The sequence below is a fragment of the Caloenas nicobarica genome, chromosome 2 (assembly GCF_036013445.1).
Source record: "Caloenas nicobarica isolate bCalNic1 chromosome 2, bCalNic1.hap1, whole genome shotgun sequence".
Classification (NCBI taxonomy): domain Eukaryota; kingdom Metazoa; phylum Chordata; class Aves; order Columbiformes; family Columbidae; genus Caloenas; species Caloenas nicobarica.
The window spans coordinates 150,196,047-150,223,029 of NC_088246.1; the positions used below are offsets into that span (position 1 = coordinate 150,196,047).

The window sequence follows — 26,983 nt, forward strand, 5'->3', positions numbered from 1 at the left end:
CTTACTCTTGAAGGTCTGGTGCCTCCAAGGAACTTAATGAGAGCTGGGTTATTCGAACAATGTGGATTCAACCATGACAACTGAGATGCTGGGAAGCTGATTCAGAGCACTTTCAAAATGTTGGCCCTAAGAAAATAAGATTAAAAAAAAAAGAAAAGAAAAGAAAAGAAAAAGAAAAAAGAAAAGTTTGAATAAATAAAATAAAAAAGGAAAAAAAGTGCTAAACTTTACTTTTTCTGTGACCATACAGATTCGACCCATATTCATTCACAGCTCGAAGAAACAAAACCTTCAAGAGGCCCTGTGAAGTTTGTAGCTGTGCAAGGCTCATGCCTGTGGTGTCCTTCAGGACTCCCACGCTGTGGTCTAGATTCCTCCCACATCTCCTGACGTACTCACCAGTGTGCTCCCTGCCCAGCCTGAGCACCCTGGGTTCTCTCACAAGGTCCTGAGCTCCTTCAGAGCCACCTGTCTTGGGAAGGGCTGTCTCACACCATTGGCTTCACCAGGAGCCTGAGAGAAACACTTCGCCACACGGGCAGTAGATGTCTGATACTCCTGACCTGAGGCTCCAGCATACTTAGAATTCTTCCCACTTGATTTGATAGCAGCATAGACTTTTACGGTTGAAGATAATGGTGCGGACCACGAAATGGTACCACACAATGTTCCTGCTACATACTCACTCCCAATGCAAACTCGAATTTCTTTGCCAAAGGCCCCAAAAGTATTTTGCTCCTCAACTACTTTGTGTGATTTGAAATACCCATCTAAGATATTGCAGAAGACTTCTACACCTCAGTAAAGAGATAGTCAGCGGCTATCAAAAGTCTCCATTCTTTCGAAATATTGGCATCAAACCCAAGGTAAAAATATTGAAGTTTAAAATTTCAATATTTTAAAATATTGAACATAAACATCCTTTTAATGATTTTTAAACTGGCTCTAAATCAGAGTAGGTATTTTCCTTTTGACAGTACCTTGTAAAAGGTTACTGCATTACTAGTTTCACAAGAAGAGAGAAGTGCTTTTTCTCTCAATTTTCTTGCCTCCAGCCTTGGATCCCCAAATGACAGAGGTTTGGAGAGGTTCCAGTCAAAGGCATTGGAGCTCCATTGGGTGAAAAAGCATATTCTCACTATAAATGCGAAAACTGTAATAATCAAGCCCCAGCGATCACAAGTGCCTGGATCCCCAGGTTGCAGGCAGTGCAGCACAGAGCTACGAGAGCTGACGCCAGAGAAAGATGGAGAAGAACTTTGCAGATGATCTCTAAGATGTCTCATGCCTGGTAAAACTGACTGACTTCACTGACATTTTCAATTAGTAGATGTACCGAATTTCCCTCTGTACATTTAAGCTGTCAGTATCTACTCCCTTAGTGACAGGATGAGAGTTTTTATTTTTTCATTTTTAAAGTGCGGCTGATTAAGGTTGAAATGGGATCAAGGATATGCTTTTTTACTGATTGAGATTTTGGATAATAATGACGAGGGGCTTTCATTTGCGAAAGCCAGTGTGATGGCTCACATGTCTGCACGGGATGCAAATTTTGAGAAATGTCCTTGACTAGGGACATTAGAACCAGTATGATTGGGTATAGGGCATTTTTAATGTAGACTCAGAAATAAACTGCATTATTATTGAAAGCTGAAGATTAATTTATTGAGATGGTCTGAATAATTTCTCTGAAGCAGAAATTCCACAGACAGCTGCTGTCTCTCTCTTAATGAGTTTCAGAGTCTGTATAAAGAGGAAACTCAAGTCTTTGTGGAAAGCTCTGAAGAGATTTCTTTCTAACCTGCCTCACAGCCTGTCTGCTGAGAAGCACAGCCATCAACACTGACAACAATAAACACAAAACAAAGGTCTTGATTAACTGCTGAGAATGATCTACGGCTTTGTTTGCTGGTATGCACCTGAAGCTCAAGAAACTTTTGCAAAATGATGGAAACTCATCTATCTCACTAACAAAAGTTACATGCTTCCAGTGATCTGAAACAGAAACAGGCTTAACCTGTAGTCTCCTGAGGTGGATTTTAAATTTTCCTTAAATTAAGTGTGCTTAGACATGATACTTCAGCTTAGAGCCTTAGAAAAGCTAAGACCCACTGTAAATCAGGTCCCAGGGCAGGTTCATTTCTTCAGGTATCCCTGGTCTGTGACAGGATGTTGGTGTTGTGTAATTTCTAAAAGAAAGATGGGTTGAGAAGCACACAAGGACACTGTAATAATGGTGATATTTATGGGATGGGGAGCCAGCAGAAGCCCTTGTTGAGTATGAATTATAAGCCTGCATCAGCTTAGCAGTGTAGGGGAAAGGGACCTGGGGGTCCTGGTGGACAGCAGGATGACCATGAGCCAGCACTGGGCCCTTGTGGCCAAGAAGGCCAATGGCATCCTGGGGTGGATTAGAAGTGGGGTGGTTAGTAGGTCGAGAGAGGTTCTCCTTCCCCTCTACTCTGCCCTGGTGAGACCTCATCTGGAATATTGTGTCCAGTTCTGGGCCCCTCAGTTCAAGAAGGACAGGGAACTGCTGGAGAGAGTCCAGCGCAGGGCCACAAAGATGCTGAAGGGAGTGGAGCATCTCCCTTATGAGGAAAGGCTGAGGGAGCTGGGTCTCTTTAGCTTGGAGAAGAGGAGACCAAGGGGTGACCCCATTAATGTTTATAAATATATAAAGGGTGAGTGTCAGGAGGATGGAGCCAGGCTCTCCTCGGTGACAACCAGTGATAAGACAATGGGCAATGGGTATAAACTGGAACACAGGAGGTTCCATTTAAATTTGAGAAGAAACTTCTTCTCAGTGAAGGTGACGGAACACTGGAACAGGCTGCCCAGGGAGGTTGTGGAGTCTCCTGCTCTGGAGACATTCAAAACCCACCTGGACGCCTTCCTGTGTAACCTCACCTAAGTGTTCCTGCTCTGGCAGGCAGATTGGACTAGATGATCTTTTGAGGTCCCTTTCAATCCCTAACGTTCTGTGATTCTGTATTCCAGGAGGTAAAGCTGGAAAGGCTGCCTTCTTTGTCTTTCCTTCCTCCCTCTTGGCTGCAGAATAAAATTGATACTTAATGGCACTTCTGGGATTGTAAGTGATGTGGTTCTTCTGTTTTGTGAGATTTCTGCCAATGCCCTGGTTCCATACTACTCACCCTCAGACCCGAGTCTCTTCTCAAAGGCAGCCATCCACATTAAGTGTCAGGTCCCAGTAAGTAGTTGCAACTTCAAAAACACGTTGAATAGCAATTTTTAACATCCAGAACAAGCTATAAAGTCCCAGGAATGAGTCAGAAAATCAATCTGTTCCACCCAAGAAGTTTATAAACGTGCATAGGTGGGTATAAGCACCTGGGAAAAGGCTCTTAAGAAAAGGACATTAGAGGTGTAAAAATAACAACATATTGTGGAAAAACCATGTATTTCTGCTGCTTGCTGGTGGCTGTTCAGAAACATGGTTGAGATAGCATCAGCTCCTTGGCTCACAGGCTCCAGGGAAGTGTTTGCACAGCTGACATGTGGGAGGCAACATGTGGATCTCTGATGGCATAAACCCAATTTTTTGCATTTATATGATGTACAAATATGCTCTCCCACCCCCATGAATCTCAGACAGGGTACATGTTCTGCAAGCTCAGGGAAGGGATGGGAGATTCCAGCTTGTCATATACATATTAGGCTACCCATGGTTAAAAAAGCTGCAGAATTTAAATGCAGCACCCAGCATTCCATCACTGCTTATTTCTAACCTCTCCTGCAAAGGCAGTGCATGGGTAGGGATCTCAATCACAGTCTTTTTCTGCCAAGAATACAGTAAAACACATACAGTGTCGGTGCAAAATTTCCCATTAGCGCCGAAGAGCATGTCTGAGGCCAGGCTGTGAAAGAGGTGAGGCTGGAGGTCTTCTCCTCCCCTCCAGGGACCACGGCTGTCCACAGAACTAACAAACTGAATAAAGCAGAAATAACAACCTGCAGTCCTTCCTGGTGAAATGAAGATTTCAATAACCTGTGTCGCAAACGGCAATAGTAAGCAATCTCTTCTGTTTCAAACTGTTAGGAGCAAACGTGCCAGGGGTAGAAATAAGTCTTTACAGCCATTGCTTAGATTAAAGAGGCTTGTGCTGAGCCGGGGTAAAGGAGGTGTGCTGTCTTCCCAAGCCCAGCAAGCAGAAAGGCAAACAGGGGTGTGACTGTTTCCAGGCAATTCAGGCTGTTTTAATCACCTTCCAAAGAGCATATCACAGCATCAGACATGGAGGGGGGAAAAGAAAAAAACAGAGGGAGGCCCCAAACCCCCAACCTGACATGCTCAGCAAGTTGCTGTTTGGCATGTTAGTGACGCCACCAGCACTAGGAAAGCAGCTTTCTCACCCAGTGGGCTTATTGAGAAGATTATTAAAACCTTTTCATTTAAAAATATTTGGCATAAGCTTCTGCCTAAGTTGGGAGGACACTCTTGCCTGCATCTGATTCCAACAGAGAAAGGAGAGTTTAACAGGGAAAAACCCAAGCAAAACCCCACCGACTTTCCTCATGGCTGCCAAAAAGGGTCTTGAAAGAGTGTGCCTTGTGAGTGAGAGGGACACCAAGAAGTACTCCTTGGCTCTGAACAGGTAAAACAACTCTATTTCCTTCACTTCCATTGCTTTGTCTTCTTTGAGAGCAATACAAGATCCCTGATGTGCTGCCAGGCTGCTGGAGTCAAAGTACAGGGAGTTTCACAGTGCATACTTGGGACATCTTTCACTACTTTCAAAATGTTTTGTTTTATTTTTTTCTTTTCCAAACTTTCTTATTAAATGTTTGATGCATTTACTAGACAGCAGCCTCATATGTCTGCATCTGTGATGGATTGAACCAATCTACTGTTGAAGCAAGTGTCTCCTGCTATGTATTTTATAAGCTTAGCAGATTTATTGTAGGATGCAAAACCTCATGGATTATGCTGCAATTTTAGGCTGAATTATAATAGCGCTATTGATACCATGTTTAATTCAAGGCTCCTTCATGCTTGAATGTCTAAATAATCTATTTGCTGTGAAAGAAATGTGATGCTGTTAAGTACTTGATCCTGCAAATCTATTCAAGTGGATAGCCTATCAGACTGGAAGCTGATGTACCTCTTGTGCGCCAGAGGTCCTGTGAATAAATGCTTGCCTGAGTGAGGAAAGACTCTCTGAAAACATATGATGTGCTGTAGCTTGGGTTAAAAAATGAGTATAGAAGTCCACCACAAAATAGTTTTACAGTTGAACTTATTTTCATTCTTCCTCTTGACTCAGACCAGCAAGCATTTTTAAAAGAAAATAGCTGCTCAGTTACAGCTTAGCACCTCTTGACATTTCCATTATCTCATTGGTTTTCAGGTTATTTATTGCTTGGCTCTCTTAAAACATGTTGGACAGAAACTTGGCATAAACACTGTCAGTTCAAATGGAGATCTGTCTCTCCATGTTCTTATACTGGGGTTACCGCCATCGTATTTTAGTCATCTGAGTGTCTGGGTTATTATTTAAATATTATTACATGGCTCCATAAATACACATGACACTGACCAAAATGACTTTTGTGGTAGTATTTATATTTTAAAATGATCCCATCTGATTCTACAATTCATTTTGGTTACTGAAGAACTCACGGCTTTTTTGACAGTTTGCAATTTTGTGGGCACAGCTTCTGTGGTTGAGGTCCTTTGGCCCCTTGCCACCTCTGGACACAAAGACATTTCTGGACAAACCCTTTACATGGTGCGGGAAGGGGTGCCCTGAGACAGGATAGTTGTTAGGCTGCCTTGTGAGGAAGTCCTCGTTTTCCCTGGATCACCAGGAACGGGGAATATCTCCCGTGAGAAAAGAGGTAGGATACACCTTGGGGGCAAGAATCCCCAGCAGCTGATCCTCCCATCTAAGAGCTGACTCATGTCCTAGAGGAGTCGACTTCTTTCCAATAATTATTTCTTAATTTAGAATCATACAACAGTTTGGGTTGAAAGAGACCTTCCAAGCTCATCTAGTCCAATCCCCTGGCCATGAGCAGGGACATCTCCACCCAGATCAGGTTGCTCAGAGCCCCGTCCAGCCCGGCCTTGAATGTCTCCAGGGATGGGGCATTCACCACCTCTCTGGGCAACCTGGGCCAGTGTTTCACCACCCCCATTGTAAAAAAATCCTTCCTCATGTCTAGCCTGAATCTACCCTCCTTTAGTTTTAAACTATTACCCTTTATTCTATCACAACAGGCCGTGCTAAAAAGTCTGGATTAGGACCAAAGTTGTTAGGGGTGAATCACTGCAACAACTGCAATTGTTGGGCTGATTGCTGCAGATATATCCAACAGCCCCAGAGCCTGAAGGCCAGGGGGCTCCACAGCAAAGGTCCTGAGATGGCTGAGTTATGGCCGTGGTAATACAGCTCACTGGGAGGAGGAGGACTTGTCTTCCAGGCATGTAGCATATGTGCTGCCAGGTTCCTGCCAGGTGAAGTTTTATTAACTGCTCGATCTAATTACTCCATCCCTGCAAAGACCAGAAAGGGAGGCCGAGAGCTGGGGTCTCTCCCCCATTCAGAACATCTGGCAGCTGGAGGGAAGACCTCGCCCCGCTCCCAGCAACCCCCAGCCCGGGGACCAGAGCCAGCACAGCGACCCGGGGTGCCAGCCCGGGGACCAGAGCCAGCCCGGGGACCAGAGCCAGTGTGGCGGTGGGGACGCTGCCTGCTGGGCTTGGGCTTGCACAGACCAGCTGCGTGCACAGCTTCAGGTGTCTTAAGCCGATCAGTAGCAATAAGCTCATCTTAGCCTTTGGTATAAATTACCACATTTTTCCATTCCCTGTGTGTAGGCTTAATGAACAGCTCTAATGCTTTCAACAGAATTTATTATGCACACAGATTGCCTATTTCTTTGCCATCCCCCAGCCTCTTTCTTTTTAATAAATGCCGTTATTACAATACACAGGGAACAAAACTGGTTTTATCTTCACCATGTGAGTAGGAAGTCTGAATACAGGCCCCGTTCCCTGCACGCAAGGCTGTGGGGGAGAGTGTTTTGATCACGCCAAGTTGGTCTGTAGTCACCAGCAGGTTTAGATGCATTGAGGTCTCCTGTGCCGAACTTGAAATGCTTACAAGGGGGTCAGCTTTAGCTGAGCTTTCTGAAAATCAGGTCAGCTATAGGCTTGTAGGATAATTCAGGTTGCAAGGGACCTCAGGAGGTCTCTGGTCCAACCTCCTGCTCAAAGTGGGGTCAGCCAAGAGATCAGACAAGGTTACTCAGGTCTTTGTCTGGTCTAGTCTTGAAAAAAATCCCTCAGGATGGAGAACGAACCATGTATCTGGGCAAACTGCTCCAATACTGCATTATTCTCACAGTCAATTTTTTTTTGCTTATATTAAAGCTGAACTTTTCTAGTTTCAATTTATGACCATTGTCTTTATCCTTCCTCCATGCACAGCAAGAATGCTCCATCTTCGCAATAACCTCCTAAAAAATATTGGCAGGTTGCTGTTTGGTACTCCTGGAACTACCTCTTCTCTAGGCTGGACAAGTCCGGCTGCCTCGGGGCTCCAGCCCTCAACCATCCTGATGGCCCTCTGCTGAACCTGTGCCAGTTTATTGATCTCTCCTGTGCTGGGGGCTCTAAAACCGGACACTATGTTATAGATGTGTTCTCGGAAGTCTGTCCCAGGTGCAGGACTTTGCACTCCTTGTTGAATTTCATAAGGTCCCTGTTGGCCCCTTCCTCCAGCCTGCCTGTTGCAGCCTTGCCCTCCAATATATCAGCTGCACCCTCAGCTTGGCGTCATCTGCCAACTTGATCAGGGTGCACTCCACCACCTCCTCCTCCAGGTAATGGGCAAAGATACTACGCAGGGCTGGTCCCAGGACAGGACATCGCTTCTCACCAGCCTCCAGGAAGGGTGTGAATCATAATCGCGACAGTATGAAGCTGAGCACACAGAACCTCCTGCCTTATGCAAAAATGTTGTCTGTAAGGCATATCAAGTGTGATTCATAACACTTCTCTTTAGCTTAGGTCTGAATTAAGTGTCTAAGATAGTTTTATATGGTCTTTTTACAGTCAACAGTGGTGGTAGGAGAGGATAAATTCTTCAAATGATTAATCATTTGTTATGTTATTTTTTAATTTGTTGTCACCTATTTACTGATTGCAATAACCATTTATCAAAGACTAGGGAGTATCCTAAACAGATTCCTGAAGTTGCCATCAATGAAGACAGGCCAGATGACTTTACTACTTACTGACAGAAGATCAGAGTAATATTGACGAGAAATATTCAATATCTCACTTAATAAATTAGTAGATTTGCATCAGATTGTACCAACTACATTGTGAACTAGATTTTTGCTTGATCCAGTATGGATTTCTGGATTTCTGATCATGTTCTTTGTGTGTCACTACAGTGGGATTTTGAATACCATCACACAAGTGATGCCTTCTAGTCTTTAGGTTTTTGGTTTTATTTTGTCTCTGAGACAAGAGAAAAAAAAGCGGGGGGGAGGGGACAATGCTGAAAGCAAGAAAGATGTGTTAAGACCTTAGCGCTTGACTTCACGTAAAAGTTTTTAACGTGGGGCATTAATGTGACCTGTAGTTACTTCTATCTATCAGTGAAGCCTTAGGCTTGTAATTGATTCCTGTCTGACAGGCTCATACCAGTAGACAAAAAGTTTGAAATGAGCCTGGGAGATGATTTCTTGAGGTGGAGATTGATTTTCTATAACAAGCATGTAGGGAATATTTTATTCTTTTTCTGCCCTCTTGCAGGCGATATGAAAACTCTGATGGGATCAGAGTCCTAATCAAATAAAGGCTTTTCACCACTCACTGTGCTTTGTAGAAGTCAATACTCAGGAAAACTTCAGGTGTTTCTTGTGGCTTCTGAATGGTTTTAGCTGTAGGCCCTGTGGTTATGTCTCCTTTGTGCCATTTTGCCAGCTGTCCCAGGAGCATGCAATATCTTCGCGGACTGAGCAAAACCCATCCCATTGCTTTTGCCCTCATGTTAGGTGACATGAGGACCCTGTAGAAAGGACTGAATCTCCCCAGTACTGGCCATACTCCACCTCCACGATGCCCACTTCAGTTATGCCCACTTCATCACCGAAAGAAAATTAGAACCAAGGCAGTAAGATGTATAAAACGCAAATTGAATAACTAGGACATCAGCACAGGGAATTGATGGTTCAGGGGTATAACAATGATACATAAAATCGTGAATGATGTGATGAAGGTAAACAGGGAATGGTCATACATTATTTCTAACAGTAAAAGAACTAATTAACATATCAGGCAGACAGCTTAAGAGTAACAAAGGATGCATTATTTTTACACAAATCATAATTAAACTTTGGAGCTCAACACTTTCACATCAGCCAGGTTTGTGGAAGAAAGATCTGTAAATGACTATTAGAAACAAACTCTGGTTCAGCCACATCCAGGCCTCCAGACTTGTGCAATCGGGGAGCAATACCTCACTGGACATGTTCCTTTTTGGTACCGTGTTTTAATGTATTCCCTTGTGCTCATGACGAAGTTTGAATACTTGACTACATGCAACTTCGGTCTAACTTCACATAACTATTGTTATACTGTTTTGCAGAAGGAAATTTATTGACTATATAGTTATGCATACATGGCCAGGCCCTCAAAATGAGACTAAATAAAATAACCATAGGACAAATTTCCATCTACTAAACCTCTCAATGTTAGCAAATATATAAATATTTGCCTTTGTTTTGTGCCAACAATAAGGAAAAGGGGAATCTGGACAGCCAGGCTATAAGCAGGGTCTTAAACAGCTCAGAAATATTCAAGATTGGTACATCAGTTGAAATCCGAGTGGTGCCAACATAAGGGATGTGACTACGGCTTTGATAATTTTTTTCTCTGAAGGCAGTTTCATTATCCTTTCAGGCAACAGAAAAATTACTATTTTCCCTTGTGAAGGAGATGATCTCCTGTGGGAAATGCAGTGATTCCGCATTTTGCTCTTTTGACTGGGGATCTCATAATGGTCCAGGAGGACGGCAATTATTCCCATCAGCCTGCAGATCAAGGCACCCAACAGATCAAGTGAAAACAAACAAAAGGAAGTTGCAATCAAAAGCTTTTGCTAATGATTTGTGTGGAATTTGCAATATATATTAATATTTTCTCCTTCCCCCCTTCCGGGCATGACTCAGTAGGAGCCTTTCTGTGACATTCCCCCGAGTATCTTTTTTAGAACGGAAAGAGAATTTGAAATGGAGAAAAGATTATTTTTTAATCTGGGACTCTGCTTGCAGTGTGCTGGTGCAGACATCTGACGCTCAAAGGCTACATCTTGCTCTAACACACTCAGAAGGGGTTTGTGGTTTGACAGAGCTGATCTCTGCACCTTAAGCTTTTGATTCACACATTTATAAAACTGTCTCTTAGATTCTTTTAATTAGTGGCAGGCTGCGCTTGGAAGAAAAAAAATAACAGTTACAGGAGCTGGCAGGAGTCTTCCTCACTCATTGGGGCAGATGCTGCTTTGCGAGTTCAAAGGGAGTAGCGAATGCTCACCACCTCTGACAACCAGGCCACTTTTATTTAGGTACCCTTTAGACAGAAAAATGTGACATTTGTGGGTTTACATTGTCTCTGTTTGCTTTTGCATCTGTTCTATGAGATCTGTGGACAGTGCTTTCCTATCCCTCAGCGGTACTCTGAGGCTTTGTTAGCTGATGGAGAGACTTTGAGATTAAAAATTGAAGGGGGTCACAAAGCAACCTATTTTGTTAACAGCAAGGAAAGGATTTGGTGGCTCAGAAATCTGCAGGGATAATTTTGGTATCCCTGCCCTGACAGGCTGTTGAGCTGATCATGACTCATCTTGTTAAGATGATTTTAACATTCAATGCCAGCTGATGAAAATTGAGTTAAAGGGAAATTAATTTTACATGCAAACTGTAGAAAAGCATTGGATTTTAATTCCAGAGAGGGATCACAAGAAAGAAAAACTTGCATGCCCTCATGTCCAGGGCAGAGGGAGAGAACTACAGTATTTTATTCAGCCATCTGGAAGGAATCAATTTGTGGTACCTTCTGAGTCTAATTCATCAGGAAAATATTGTACCTAAGTGACACAGTGCACATGAGGAGCCTGATGAATGTAAAACTAAAGGACTGTAGAAGGACTGGCTAGCAGGTACCCCGGCTGGCAGATGGGCAGCCTGTTCCCCAGGTGGTCCAGCTCCCATTTATTTGTAGTTGTGATGAAAATAAAGCACTGATAAAAGGACTGAGAAAACTCACTGTCTCCAGGCATCAGGTATTCAATCTGACCAGTTGCTCTTTCACCAAGTTCCTCACGTACAGGGGGAACTGTTGAGCAAACAGAGACCACATGCTCACCTGGCTGGGAAACAAGCTGACTCAGGGGAACATGTTGCATCCCTGGAACATCTCAATAATATTTACACACCGATTATCAACAGTTGCAAGGCTTGACTGCCAAGGTGGGTCAGCTCTTCTCCTTTTGCCGTTGCCTCTGCAGTGTTGAACACAATGGGGGGCCGAGGCATCTCTCCGATCGGTGGGGAGCAGGGCACCTGGCAGGGCTTGGGACCCGCTGGGCAGCTGCAGCCCCCTCAGGCTGCCAAAAAAGGCAGCTGGAAAAAGCTTCTGTCTTCAGTGCAATTTTTTTTCTTGACACCAACTGCTGCAGGCTGGCAGCCACTGGCATGATTTCTTTCCAGCAAGATTTTAGGCATCTTGACACTTCCATAAACAGTGCACAAATCCTACTCCAAGATACATGTGCCTCCCCAGGCAGAGCTCTCCTTCATGCAACTGAATAAACAACTCTTTCTGGTCCAAAAGAGAAGTCCTTAGCCAGAGTGAGGAAAAGAGGCTGTTATTATTGGGGATAACTAATCCCACATCTTGCCCCCAGGCTGATTTCAGATTTGGAAACAGCAGTGGGGTTTGCTGCATTCCCATACAGGCTTGCAGACTATAGCCCTGCACATACAGCTATCAAATAACTGTAACGTGATTATATGGATGTTACGCATGTGCACCTGGGAAGAATTTGCCTTTTTGTTGCCACAGTGTGCTCCCACAAGTCTCGGTACATGGTAGGGAATGTTTTACCAATGGAGATAACAGATTAGGAGCAGTTGTGGCAATAAACGTTGTGTCTGGAGAGACATAATGGTTTTCAGTTGAGCCTCCTGAGACAGGGTTTAGAGGTTAATTTTGCCATTTGGGCTCTTCTCAGTTGAGAGGGAAGGAGGAAGGAATGTTATTTCTTACCAAATCACTTTGAGGTCTCCCCTTGGGGAGTCTCTGGGCTTCTCTAGTGAAAGCACCAGGGGTCATGGTCATCCAGGAGCTCCCACAGTTGCAATGCAATGTGCTCAGTCCTGGACCTCTCTACCCACATTGTGCATTTTCTATGCAGGAGCCCCAAGAAGGAGAGCACTGAGGTTTTGTGACAGAGCAGATTTGGCTGGGAAATAACTTCGTGATGGAGCAGTGCTTGAAGAGCCCCTTCCGCTGCACTTCTCGCCTTTTAATGGAATCAGTGGCACAAAGGGGTCAGCATACTATGGAGAACTGATTTCTTTGATTTTTTTAAGTGCCTTTGAAACTTCGGAGCTAACATTTTCTATGCTCACTCTCTACTGGAAGATTAAGAATTTTTGTACATATGCATGCAAAGAGAGGACAGAAATATCTTTAGTCAATTATATTTAAGAAAAATAAGATTTTTTTAATAGTGTTTCTGACAAAGCTGCTGGGAATGAAAAACTGAAATTTTCTATAGAATTGTGTCCATGCTATGCTGAATTTGGTTACTATTTGCATGAGCTATGACTTTTTGAAAATCATACGGTGTGCATAAAATATACAGCCCAAGAAAGTCACTCTGTGCTTCATGAACTGCTAAATAATGTAAGAGAGCCCAAAGAGTTGGGGAACACAGCCAGAGCAGTCATTTCATCTGCAGCTCCCTCCTGCAGAGCCCTGCTTGTGTCTGCAAACCTCTTCTATGACCTGCTCCACTGTTCCAATGCTGCTTTTATCCTTCGAAAGCATTAATTACATAGTTTCTGGGGCTGCAGGGCTAGACTCCCAAATAACCAGGGTTTTTCTTTTTTGACCTTCTGTTTCTTTCAATCCCGAAGGATGAGCCGACATCAGAAGGATTTAAATGAAGTGAGGCAGCAGCAGGAAGTAGAAGATACTGAAGCTAATCCAGCGTATCACTGTCACGGCTACTCACAGGCCTACGAGGACAGAAAAAGGGAGCAGCATCAAGCCAGGAGGAAGCTCTGTGTAGCTTCAGTAATTTGCATCTTCTTCATGGCTGCTGAGATTACAGGGGAGTATGTTTGCTCAGACATCTCAGTTTGGTTCCCAGCACAGCCATATTTATGTCCTTTTGCACCTGCTCTGAGCGCAGTGACCCATGACTCAAAGAGGTGAACCCACCTGGGATAAAATAACTCTCTCCACAATCCTTAAAAGAATTGTAGGGGTTTTTTTAAGTGAAATTATAAAAATATTTTCATATATTCATTTGCGGGTTGCATCTGAATAGGAATACAAGGATCATTTAATAGTCTAATCTGTTCTCCCAGGTCTTTAAGCTTGGCTAGAAGTGGCTAGCATGTCTTAGCATCATGTCACAAAAGGTTTCTAATAAACCATGTTACATTTTTTGGAAAAGATTGTAAGATTTTACATGTTTATCCAGGCTGGTGAGACCTCAGCCCTGATGAAGGCTGCTAGCAGCAAGATCTGATATTAAATGCAATGGTATTTACAAAATCCAGGGAAATTCAGGGCCAGAATCACCATCTGCTTTTCTTCAGTTAAGTCAATGTATTTATACCAGGGCACGTTTATCTTTTAAGCTGGCCTGCTGGTGTGTCTCTGGATCAATGGAAGATCATTCCCCTGCCTAATTAGCCTTCACTTCTGGAACCATCCTACAACATCCAATAGAAGTTTTTGGCTGGCTCATAGACTGTTAGCTTTTGTTCTGTCCTACCAATCTGCTCTCTACATGGCTTCTATGGTATTTGTACCCACCTGATAGTCCTTGGCTCTTTAATTTCCCCTTCTCTATGGTGAAGTGAGGTAAGGCATGAGGAACCCCACAAGCTTTTGCCACATGTGCCCCAGGGGATGTAACAAAAATCAGCCAAGTAGGCCTCTGAAACCCATGTTTTCCCTGGTTTGGCATCTCTGGAGCCCCGTGAAAATGAAATAGAAAGGCTTTGTCTTCCCCACAGGTGACAAGTGGAGGCAATGAAAAAGCCGCTGCATTTCTGCCTTCTTTCTTGGCTGCCAAACCCAGCAGAGACTTCTCCATCTCTTCCCTCCCAAGCACTTTATCCGCGTGAAGCCCCATTGTTTGTAGGTCATGTGCATATCCTCCACGAAAATCGGTGCAAACCACTAATCTCCATGCAGTGATTTCCGGTGCCAGAAGTAATGCATTATTAACAAAACCATATAATCAGTAGGCTTAAGTCTGGTGAATGCAGCAATGCTAGAGGATAATTGGAAGGACAGATGATATGTTAACTAAATGTTTCATTTTGCTTAATGAATCATACAGCTTTTTTTGCAGTGACAGCTTAAGTAACAGGCTTGAAGACCATTTTGCTTCAGACCATTAAACTTTGACAAACCAGTAATTAACTGCAGTTACAGACAGCAGCCTATGGAGATTTTTGTAATTATGAACCATAGATTTAATTTTTTTAATCATCAGGCTAGACAGCCTATGCCTGATGATTGACCATTGAGTTACTGACAGTTTCTACTGCTTTGTGGCATACAAAGCTATAGACGTCCATTGTGGGTAATAGTAAGTCATAAAGGCCACTTGTTGAGAGTATTGATATGGAGCAATAAAAGCCTATAACTGCTACACAGGCTTTACTCTTGCAAATAAAGAACATGTTCAATCTCCTTCTCCTCTTAAGGGCAAACAGCTTCCATGGGCATTAGTATGCTAAACAGAAGAAATCAAGCAACACCACTCTCAAAGCAGTTGAAAAGTTGTGCTTCTTTGCATCTTTACATCTTTCCTGTGATATTTTTGCTCAAACCATCTGTGCTGGCCCTTAGTGCTTTCCCAAAAGGGGTACTGTTGGCTGAGTCTGGTACGCCAACTGTCTCCGATCGTCTGTTTTTCTAATGCAGATCCATCACCATCTCCATAGATTTGGAGATATCAGTCAAACAGATGATACCCTATGTACAGCCCTGATACAAAGTGCTTTCCAAGGATTTCTAGTGGCTAAGGACCAAACACGGATTTCAAAGTACTTTGTTTCCATTTGGGCACTAGAAAGAGAGACAAACCCAGCACGTGTCATCATGTCAAAAAGGAATATGAAGACATAGAATCATAGAACAGTTTGTGTTGGAAGGGACCTTCCAAGGTCATCCAGTCCAACCCCCTGCAATGAGCAGGGACATCACCCAGATCAGGTCGCTCAGAGCCCCGTCCAGCCTGGCCTTGAATGTCTCCAGGGATGGGGCATCCACCACCTCTCTGGGCAACCTGGGCCAGTGTTTCATCACCTTCTTTGTAAAAAATTTCCTCACGTCTGGCCTGAATCTCCCCTCCTTTAGTTTAAAACCATTACCTCTTGTCCTGTTGTAACAGACCCTGCTAGAAAGTCTGTCCCTGTCTTTCTCACAAGCCCCTTTTAAGTACTGAAAGGCCACAATAAGGTCTCCTCAGAGCCTTCTCCAGGCTGAAACTTGACCAGGTTGCTAAGATAAGCAGACTGAGGTCTCAGAAACTCGCCCAAGGCATTAGTTATGCCAACAATATGTATTAATTTGTCAAAGTTTTCCAGGAGAGCAGGCTAGAAACAAGCTTTTGTAATGCAGTCCTACAGAACATGGAAATACAGTATCTAAAATGCAATAGGCTTTTGCAGACAGCTTGTGCTCTACATATTTGTTTGCTGAAAGATTGCTGATGCCTTGGTTGTTAACACCTCCGCACTGCCAGACAAGCCTGCTTCCCTCTGCTGTGCAAAATTGCTTCCCACTTGGGAAACAGCTACCCTGCAAACAGTGAAGGTCTAGGAGCCATGTTATGACCAAAAAGTGTATGTGCATTTACACCCGCTCAAGTTCTGGAAAATCCCCATTCTGTTGCATTTTTCGTTCTACTGTAAGGAATGAGCTGCCTCCAAATTATGCAGTCACACCTGCTCCCTTTTGGGAAGTAACTCTGAGGCAGCTGTAAATGGGATGGCAAGAGAAAAAATAATATATGCCCTAAATGTGCAATACGCATTCTCCTGCAGTGGCAACTCATGCAGTATTAGGTATTTTAATGTAAAATCTACATACGGGAGGAAATTAAACAAACAGTCCATCCTGCTGGCATGAAGACTTCCCATCTAAAAGGAAACAAAAGATGTGTCCACATTTCCCTTTGGCAGTGGCATCTTGCCAAAGGCTTTAATGAGACATTTACGGTGTTTTCCAGGATTCGTTTATTGTGATCAGAAGAAACAGGTGAGCTGAAATTAATTAAATGACTGAAGAAGGAGGGAAATATATTGCTCAATGCAGAAGCTTGATGTTTTGGCTCTACTATTTCAAATTTCCATTTTTCTACATTTCCACTCTGATGAAAGGGTTCCCCTGCTATGAGAAGTTGGCAGGACATCTTCCTGCCTGTGATCCTTGCCTTCTCCTGCAGCCACCAGCAGCTGGGGCAGTTTAGAACAATCTTTTAGTTTCTTTGGATTTGCCTTTAGCCGTGAGACATGGTTAGAAGAATTTGGCAAAATAATGATATGTGGTTTCAGATAGTCTAAAATGGTGCTTTTTTTTTTTTTTTCAGATTTCACATAAAGCCAAAGCCCTCCAAAGTAGAATGATATTCAGTCACATTTTTCCAGCTCTAGCAACAAAATTAAATCATGCATTACAGATGCAAAATGATAGATTAGTGCTGCAAACAGCACATTTTTCTCTATGCCTTTGCAAAAATGGCTGGTTGTTTATCACAGCTCTTCTACTGGGACCTTTCCTTTTACTCCTGTTTTAGTGTTGCCTGTGACAAATAAAAAGTTGGGCATCCAGTCATCTAAAACTCAGGAAGAACATGCATATTTTCCTATAATAAATAGGAAATTAATCCCATATACTAAGAGTCTGAGTATTTGTACATACATTAAAATATTAGTGATCTGTGAAGAAATAGTGGAAGGATACCTGAAATGTGATCACTAATACTGCTTTTCATCAAGAAATTTGATATTAAAATAGTTCCAATAAAACAGTCCAAAAGCAGTATAACCACAGAACTAATGTATCACAAGACTTATTGTCCTTACGGCTCTATCAGACAAAGAAGTTTCGCTTGTTTCTTTCTATTAATTCGTACCTTTCAATGCATGAGTGGAGTACTAATGAAACTAACTTTGAAGGGTTTTGAGTTGTATATTATCACTGAAAACTGAATGTTCCCTTTGATTCACAGCAAAGTAAGTCTTGAGTTTGATTTGATCAGCTCAAACTTCCGAGCAGAGCCATGATACGGACACATGTTTCACACAGGTGGGCAGATCGCCGGGAGCCTGGCGGTGATCACCGACGCGGCACACATCCTGGTGGACCTGACCAGCTTCCTGATCAGCCTCTTCTCGCTGTGGCTTGCCTCCAAACCTCCCACCAAGCAGCTCACTTTTGGGTGGCACCGAGCAGGTAGCAAACATGTCACAATATGAAAATGTGGAAGGGGAAAGGGGAGTCGTCATAGCCAGGGACTGGAAAACATGCCGATGTCCAACATATTTTACAGAAGTTTAGAGACAGTACACTAATGCTCTCCAAGCCCCCAGGACACATGACAAACAGATCAAGCCATTGAGCTTCAAAGAAATAAAAATCACACTCATCTCTTAGCTACAAACGCGTCTCACAGTTAATTATCTAATATGGTTTAGGCTGAAACAGATAACAGCAACGTGCCTCAGTCACCTGAGCATGAGGAGCATTGAGTCCTCAATCTACTATGAAATACAAGTTTATATAAAAGCAGCAATGCCCATAAAAGTGAGGATCTACTCCATTTATAGAATGATAAACCAAATAATTACATTATTTTAAAAAGACAACCATGTTATATTTGCAGAAAATTGAGATCCCTTAAGATTCACCCTTTTCTAAATCCTCTCCCTGTGTATTTCTTTATCACTGATGGTTTTTATTAGATGGAAGCACTAGTAGGTTTTGAAAGTTCTTTGTCCTCAACCAAAATCCATGTATTTACAGATGACACCTAATACCAAAAGCCTTAAAATCAAACACAAGTGCTTTTACAAAAGACAAGACATCAGCAAAAGATTAACTATGAGAAAAATATTCTGGTGGTACGATGCTGTTCAAGATTTAGACACCTAAATGTCAATGTCTACACATAAGTGAGCACATATAAGCACAGGGGCCAACTTTCTGATACTTTCAACAGAAATCTAGGCTATGTTCAGCTGTCTAAACACAGAGGTCTAGTGCTACAACGCTAGGGTGCCTGACACTTATGTATGGGAATGGCAGCCGTGGCACAAGACCCACAGGAGACCACACAGGATGCCCAGCACAAGATCAGGGCATCTCAAATGCCACCAGACACTCATAGTTAAGAAACTAAGATGTATTTCCGGTCAGTCAATGAAGGATGGAGCTGTGTGAATCACCATTAATTTGATGTCCACTGTCCACAAGGGGAGCTTAGACACCTAGCTCACACCTGCATGTAGACATTTTAATTTAGTTGCCTCTGTCTGGAAACGAATCCCACACTGGATGTCTTCGGGCTCAATTTATTTGCTCATATGTAAGGAATCTGCGTTATTTCAAAAGTCCTAATGTATTCTACAAAGTTTCCAACTACCACTTTAGAAGTCTACGGGTCATCTGTGCATCTTGTGTCAAGTCATACATGGAGTTGTCAGTGTATCTCGAATGGCTCTAGTCACCTACCACCTGAACTGAGGACTCAAATGATAAAAGCTTCAAGGATGTTCAGCACGAATGTCCAGAAGCAGCTTCTGACTTGGGATGTCTGCAGGCCAAGGCTGCCTGTAGCTGCAGAGTATACCAGAGAAGACATTTGCCATCCTCATCCCATCTTTATTTTGCTCCCTGAATATATTCTACCAGCTCTGCTGGGAGCAGGCTGCTGGATGAGGGGGAGGTTTATTATGACTGAAGTGTGGCTGGCATTATGTTGCCAACACACAGCTGAATTTTGCAGCCTTAGCAAACTACTACTTACCGTCAGTTGATGCATGATTACTTTTTGTGTTTATGCTTTCTTAGTCTGAGAATAAATGAAAGTGAAGGACAGGCTCTTACTGACAAGATAGTAGGCAGGTTCAGGTACCTCATGTAATTTCACCCTCGGCCTGTTTGGTTTTTTTAGTTTTTTGCCATTGCAATGCAAAACTTCCAACCCAATCTTTAAACGCCTTTTTATCCTGGTAGCAAAGAGAGCCCTGCATCAAAGGTCAGTGGCTATTTACCTGCATTCCATGACAGTTATCCAGTTTCTTGGGTTTTGCTGGTGGTGGTTGTGGTTGGCTGTGTGCTTGTTTTGTTTTGTATTGTTTTGTTTTGTTTTGTTTTCCCCAGCTGTATTTCCAGATTAATATGCAGGTGAGTGCCTTAATAGAGTAGCTGAGGGCAGTCAGGTGGGTGGCAGAGTCATCGTGTGCTGACTACTGAAGTCTTGCAGCTGCAGCCCTCCATGACACTGGAAGCTGTTTTTCTGCTTTTCTCAGACTGATAGATAGGGTTTGTCATACAAAGCCTGTGCATGACAGGTTCAGCTTTAGCAGAAGCCATCTGAATGCCTCCTGTCTCCTAAGCCAGAACCAGGCAGCAGAATCAGTCAAGACAGCAGTTCAACACAATCCTTTGGATGTGCAGCTACTTCCAGCAACATGGCTAGAAACACAATGTTGAAGGAGACTGATAGTATGAGCCAGACCTACTTCCAGGTAGGAGAGGTCTCTTCAACCTCAATTTCTTTATCTCTGATATGATTCAGAGTTTCCCAATCAATCCCACACTATTCGTTGCTGTGCTGTTAGTGTTAGTTATTCCAAAGAAAGGAAGCTGAGAGCATCTTGAGTAAAACATTTAGTACTACTGAACTGACCTGTAAGCGTAGCTAAACTTTTGCAAAGATACTACATTGAAAAGTAATATGTATTTTCACCTATGTAGGTAAAGAAGACGTCTAACATTTTCAGCTATGGAGTATATGCACACACTCAGACATTCATGCAGCTCTTCCAAAATCTGTTTGCTCCTGTTATAGCAATGACAGCACAGCCATCAACACCTTCAGCTGGGCCAGGTTTGCAGGGTTTTGACCTGTAACTTGCAGAAAATATAAACACCAGGTTTAGCTGAAAATGTAAACACCATGGTTAGCTTCTATCTACTTTCAAGCCAAACTGGAATTCCCTGTCAGTGCACTTTCATTCATTATTTGTCAGTTTTAGACAAAATAGTTGTTTTGATAAGCATCTGGATCCTGGGCTGCAGCTAAATGTGTGGCACTCATAAAAATATATTCAAAATAATAAGCTGAGTTTCAGCTGCTTTCATGAACTGACAGTGGAGGTCTGTGCAAGTGCTTTGCTCTTTCAGGCTATCTACTGCCTTTCACTTCACTGTGACCTATCATTTTCCTTGGCATTGTCTCAGTCATACTCATAAAGTGCCACACTTACCCATTCAAGTCACATAACAATTACTAGTCCCACATCGTATTAAAAACATGCTGCACATTCATATGAACATTCCCAGACCTTGCTTATGGCAGTGCAATAAAAGGTAGCCTTGGGGACTGGATTTATTTGAGCCCAACTCAGAGCCAATAGAGACAAAATTAGATTTAGCCGCCCCAGGAAAAGACATCTTCTTTTGTCCTCAATGCTGCCGGTGGCACAAAAAATATTTTGTGGCATTGGCAGGATGAGTCTCGGGGGAGAGGAAGGAGAGGTTTTGCTGGCAGGACCTCGTCAGAGGCTGTCACTACCGTTGCAAAGTGTGGTGTGATGAGAGACGTGCATAAACAAGGGAGGCAATTGGAGAGGGATTATGTCTGCCAGCAGGTTCGGGTGAGCTGTGCCTCTCTCCTTCCCTCCAACCTCTGCTCCCGTGACAAAGATAATCTTGTTGGGGGAGGAGGGGCCTTCAAAACACGCTGGCAGGGCCAGGCAACTATGTAAGGTGTAAAAGAATTGCTTTTTTATCCTCCCTTACCTTTGCAACTCATTTTGCTCCTCCCGAAACTCCCCAAATGATCTTTTTCATCTCTCGAATTTCTCCACTTGCTGCATGAACTCAAGACTGGAATGGGCACAAAAGTAGGAGCAGGTAGAACAAGGTTAGGCCACCACATGCATAGGGCTGCCCTGGGCAGCCACTGGATTTGCTATGACCAGAAAGGTTTTTGCCCATTCTTTGTAAGCATCAAGGTTGCCAATATGCAAGAAATAATTCTGCTGGCTGTAAAGCTCACGAACCCAGAACCATTACCATCAATCCCTTAATATTTCTTGCATTTCTGTTATGACTCCTGTTAAAATCATATTTTGTAATATCTAGAAATTCTTGGAGCTTTGATGTCTATGATAATCATTTGGATGGTGACTGGTGTGTTGACGTATTTGGCCAGCATGAGGCTGCTACACCCTGATTATGATATTGATGCTACAGTGATGCTCATTACCTCTGCCTGCGCCGTGCTCGCCAACATCCTGTAAGTTATTTTGCTTTCCTCTCCATATAACTTTTGAACCTTGAACCGGCTGCTGCATTTCAATAAGAAACCATAGAGAGATATTGGCCTCAAAAATATTAAGTATTTATGAGTTTCATGAGAATATGGAAAGAGGTAAAGAAGAGAGATCCTGCTTCTCACTCAAGGCTGCAGTTGCTCTCTCCCTTTCTGTTAGCTGCCACACTGGGAAGGGAAATTATAAATGCACAAACTCCAGGAATATTAATCTCCATCTCACTTTTTAGTACGTGTCAGAACATTCAAGAACTCTAGAAAATGAGACCTCATTAATTTCCCACTTCACAGACCTTCTTGTTTGTATAAAAACCACTGAATCACCTAGGAATTATCTGCTTAGTCACTCTGTATTTTTACCTAATGTTTCTGATTATACTGCTCAGTATTCAGAAGTGAGAGGCTTGACGACGCGTGTGACACCACTGCTTTCAGGAAGGCAATGACCCCACTGATATTTTCAGCTTTGCATCTCTTGCAGACTAAGCCTGATTCTGCACCAGACCGGCCATGGGCACGGCCATGGGGCACAAGCCAGGGAACATGCGTTGGCCCCTCCGGAGAAGGCAGCTCTGAGCAACGCCAGTCTGCGGGCAGCCTTTGTGCACGCCATCGGAGATCTGTTCCAGAGTATTAGTGTGCTAATTAGTGCGCTTATCATCTTCTTCAAGGTTAGTTTTATTAGTTTACTCGCCTTCCTTGCAATTAAGATAACAGTTATTTTCATAGCATTGTGACACTAGGTACCACGTAAATATTTCCTCTGTCTTAATGATAAACATTATAATTTAGTCAAAGACAATTATTCTTGGGAACTGAAATGACTGGTGGGAGTGTAACACTTGCCTCTTGGTGTTTCAATGGCAAGGAGGATACTTTGGTGTGTCTCCATTTCTTTGTCTGTAGCCCTTTCATTCCCTGCGCTGAGGCTCCCTCACTGGCAAAGGAGGTCAGTGCTCATTCTGTATTACATGAATGGAATATGTTATTCTTTGAGATTAACTAGTTACAAACGGCAATAACCAACAATACTGAAATTAACAAAGTGATGTGTTCATATTTTTCTAGCCGGAATACAAAATAGCTGACCCAATCTGCACATTTGTGTTTTCCATCTTTGTTTTGGCAACCACCATCACCATTTTAAGGGATATTTTGATTGTGTTAATGGAAGGTAGGACCTGATTCCAGAATCAGTACAGTTATATTTTGGTTTTCATCTCTCTCTTACTCTATAATGCTTATACTCAATGACAAAAGTATAACAGCACACTTCTGTATCAGTTTCCAATATTTTCATAATTCTGATCATACTTTAATCCTAATTAAAATTTTAATCAAAACTGTTTTCTACCGTTGCAGTAAGAGATTTATACATATGCCAATTTTTGTAAAAATCTATGTTCCGGTGTTTTTCTAATGAACTCTCAACATGTTACTAAAACTGAGTTGCTTTTGTTTTTTGTCTGCGTAGCATTGCTTTTTATCACCCCTTTCACATATAAGAAGTCTACTCACTTTGTTCATTGTGTAATCCCTTTACCCATGTGAAATACAAGCATTTGCCAAAAAAAAAAAAAAGGCTGTGCTTTGAACTGTGTCTGTGAAATAGGCTGAGTGCAAGAAGCAGAAGTTTAAAAGAAAAACAAGCCAATGGATCTTTCCAATTGTGTTCAGGTGTGAGGGAATAAACAATTCTCAGCACACCAGCAGCAAGAAGAACTTGGCTTAGCAATATTTAATCCTGTCAGCTATGGGCCTGAACATTTGATTTGCAAGGCCAAATGACTCGAGCAGTCATAGATGCATGTTCTTGCCTTCCTTACACTGAATAATATAGTGCAACCTCTTTCTGAGCTATGAAGGTGTAAGGATTAAAATGAAAAGTAGCTCTAAGAGTGTAGGTTTTGAATAGATACAGGTTACACAGTATAACTGCATGGCTAATTACTTCTCTCTTTCTCTTTGCACCTACTTCTGTTTCCAGAAAGAAAATTTCCAGTTTTGTTTTACAGTAAAGCTTCATTCTAGAGTTGGTTTGCTTTCAGTGATCGTGAGACAGAGACACATTTGTGTAGAAGTATACCTAGACAGAACGCAGCAACCGACTGTATCTTGGCTGCTAAAAAAATAAGAAGACCTCTTGATTACTGAAAAAAAATCAAACTACCAGGAAGGCCTGGCAGCCCCTGGTACTCAGGGGTCTCTTTCTCAGAGTGGTGATTCCCAAATTCCGTAGGCAGTGCTGACATGCCAAAATCAGCAATGGTCTGTTCCACTCTGCAGCAAGCCCTGTCCTGCTGGGGAGGTCTCTGAAGCGAGTCTCCTACCTCCTAAGTAGCATATTCTGCACGGGATTTTCTAAAGAGAAATTGGATGTTGGAGCAGGTATTGGAGGTGGCCCTCATCCCGTTCATCCCGTCTGTCCCAGCGTGTCAGCCCCACTGCCCCTGTGGCTGTGTCGCACAGGCACTGACTGCCCATAGTTTTCTCTGAAGAGTGTGTGAACGTCAGCATCATATTCTGCTAAGTCAGTACTCCAGATAGCATATCATTCTTGTAATAAATGGATAGGACAAAGCATACAACACTGAGGTCATTAACGATTACAAATAATTATCAGTTATGGTACCAAATATGAAATTAACCAATACTGTGCTTATCATTATTATACTTCATAACTGGCGGTATTAAAATTATTTCTTGGTTTACTGATCCTAGTGAAGTATGATGAGGATAGCTGTTCAGGTGGGCATAGAAGTGCATTTCCAAACTCCCACGTCCCACTCCTGGGTCAAATTTGCATTTAGATTAAACTCTGAATTTCACTTTGTAGTTCACCCTGTTGCAATTGTCCTCGCTCTGAATAAGGGTCATCACCATCATCATTTTTTTTATGAAGGCTTACCTAGGAAAACGTTCACCAATCTATTCAATAACTAGACCTGGAATCTAATCTCATCTAAGATTCCTGAGTCAAATAATTTTAATCTTTATGTTTGTCTTTCCCTCTGCTAAACAGGTGCTTCTGTATTGTGTAAATGTTTTGAGGACAATCTCCCAGAGGTGCTCAGGTGATGCTATAAAATCTGCACTCACAAAAGATGTTGATGCAAAACTAGGACATGATCTGGCTAAACAGCTCACTTCCCTGTGTAAACTGGACCCTCAGAGTATATGCTAGGACATGCATGAGTCTCATTCTTCCATGGAGAAGTATAAAACAAGATTAAATTTCACAGTGAACTCTGAAATAGAGAGGCTTTCCAAAGCATTGAGTATTTTTATAAGAATTATACTTCTAACCAAATAAAGGTTCATTATGCATTTTCCTCTAATGATCATCATTCTCATATCTTTAAAATATTCTTTTTCCACCAATTTCTCCTTCTAAGGAACATCAAAAGGATTTGCTTATGATGCAGTGAAAGCAAGAATTTTAGCAGTTGAGAAGGTGGAGTCTGTTCACAACCTTCATCTTTGGTCTCTGACAATGAATCAAACTATTCTATCTGCTCATGTTGCCACAGGTCAGTAAATTTCTGTGAACAGGGAGTAAGTATTCAGCTGCTGCCAAGTAAAGGTCAGTCTCTCCTAAGTGGGATACAACTGCCTGTATATTTGTTGCTTGTTAAAACAAATGTCATCATTTTGTTGGAACAATATAAACAACAACAACATAATCTCTCAAATCTTCCCCCCAGAAATCTTGCCAACACAACAGGGACCTCTACTTAGCCCAAAACTTGAAAACTGTAGATGTTGTGAAGCAAGGAAGTAAACTATAAGATATTTTAAATAAATTAGAAGAATTAGACCCAGTCTAGACTTTTCTCACGCTATCAGATAGATTTGGGAGCAGATTTGTCAGACTTGAAAACTGTTGATCCATATGAGAAAAACTTGCAGGGAAAATCTTCATTTCTGATGCATCTCTAGCTGAAAAACAATCTTTAAAGCATAGCTTGGAGGGTAGAGGTAACTCCAGGGGAACAGCTCATCTTTAATTTTTTTTTTTTTTTAATGTAGTCCTTATCCCTGTTGACAAATTCTCCACTACCCAAATTAATTTTCTTATCTGTTTTCTTTGTACATGTTAGGTATTTTTAAGAAAAAAAATCCACTTGTGTTTGGCCAAGAACAGATTCAGAGGCCAAGTCCTTCATGGAGCACCCGCTTCCCAAATAGAGTGGGTCTGTTACTACCCGACTGGATGAACTAATCTCCATTCAGTATTCTTGCTTTCCTCCAGTCTTCTGCCAAACTGCACTTATTTGGTGATTGATCTTGCCAAAATGGTATATTCCAACCACATTTGAATGAACAAACTTTCGCTGACATGCAGGTTCCTGAAAGGAAGATAAAAAGGACAAGAAACACTTCTCAAACCAAACTTCTTGTTTGAAGTTTGCAAATAGTTTCTGTCGGTAAACACTTACTATTCTATAAATCATTGTGTTACATCATATGCATTTTGATTATTTTCTGCTTGCTATCCATAGCTAACACAGCGGACAGCCAGAAGGTTTTGAGAGAAGTTACTCAAGCCCTGTTTGAACACTACAGCTTCCACTCCATCACCATTCAGATTGAATCGGGAGAGGATCAGAAACAAGACTGTGTCTTCTGCCAAGAGCCCAGAGATTAAAGGGAGCAGTTTGCTGTGCCAAATAACGACCACCCCACTTACAGGTCAACGGAGACTGTATGAGCTGGTTGTATGTAATTGATTAACAACAAATGGGAATTAACTGAACTAAAAGACCTTGCCCCTGCAAGCAGTGCATGGACCTTTATTTGTTGGAACCATCTACCAGGAAAGAACACATATTAGGCCCATCCATTAGCTAGATTACCTGTCCATCAACAGTTACTTTCAATTACAAGAGAAAGTATCAAATTATTCTTGACTAGAGCAGCAGATTGGCACTAAAGCAACATTTAAGAGTGCCTGTTTGTAATCACAGGTAACAAAAAACTAACCAACCTTCAAATTACCAGCAGATCAATTACCACAAAACGTCATGAAATGTAAGTTAGTTGTTAGCAAAGCTCAACATTTACTCAGGATAAAAGAAAATTTAAATTAGCACAAGGGATGAAGGGATCTGGAAAAGAGAGAGATGGTG

General features: G+C 42.3%; 1 protein-coding gene across 1 annotated transcript; it reads left to right on the top strand.

Moving 5' to 3' along the window:
* Positions 1-4,536: 4,536 nt before the first annotated feature.
* SLC30A8 (solute carrier family 30 member 8) lies at positions 4,537-26,502 on the top strand. Its single transcript, XM_065629539.1, has 8 exons — positions 4,537-4,616; positions 13,180-13,384; positions 17,608-17,746; positions 21,665-21,818; positions 22,336-22,525; positions 22,923-23,028; positions 25,250-25,384; positions 26,357-26,502. Exons 1-8 carry the CDS (start codon positions 4,537-4,539, stop codon positions 26,500-26,502), a joined length of 1,155 nt encoding a protein of 384 aa, XP_065485611.1.
* Positions 26,503-26,983: the final 481 nt, after the last annotated feature.

Excerpts from the sequence above, each read along its gene's own strand:
- SLC30A8 (XM_065629539.1), top strand. The coding sequence starts at position 4,537 with ATGGCTGCCAAAAAGGGTCTTGAAAGAGTGTGCCTTGTGAGTGAGAGG. Across the intron at positions 13,385-17,607 it reads CTGAGATTACAGGGGAGTAT|ATCGCCGGGAGCCTGGCGGT; the intron begins GTTTGCTCAGAC and ends ACAGGTGGGCAG. Across the intron at positions 21,819-22,335 it reads GCCGTGCTCGCCAACATCCT|ACTAAGCCTGATTCTGCACC; the intron begins GTAAGTTATTTT and ends CATCTCTTGCAG.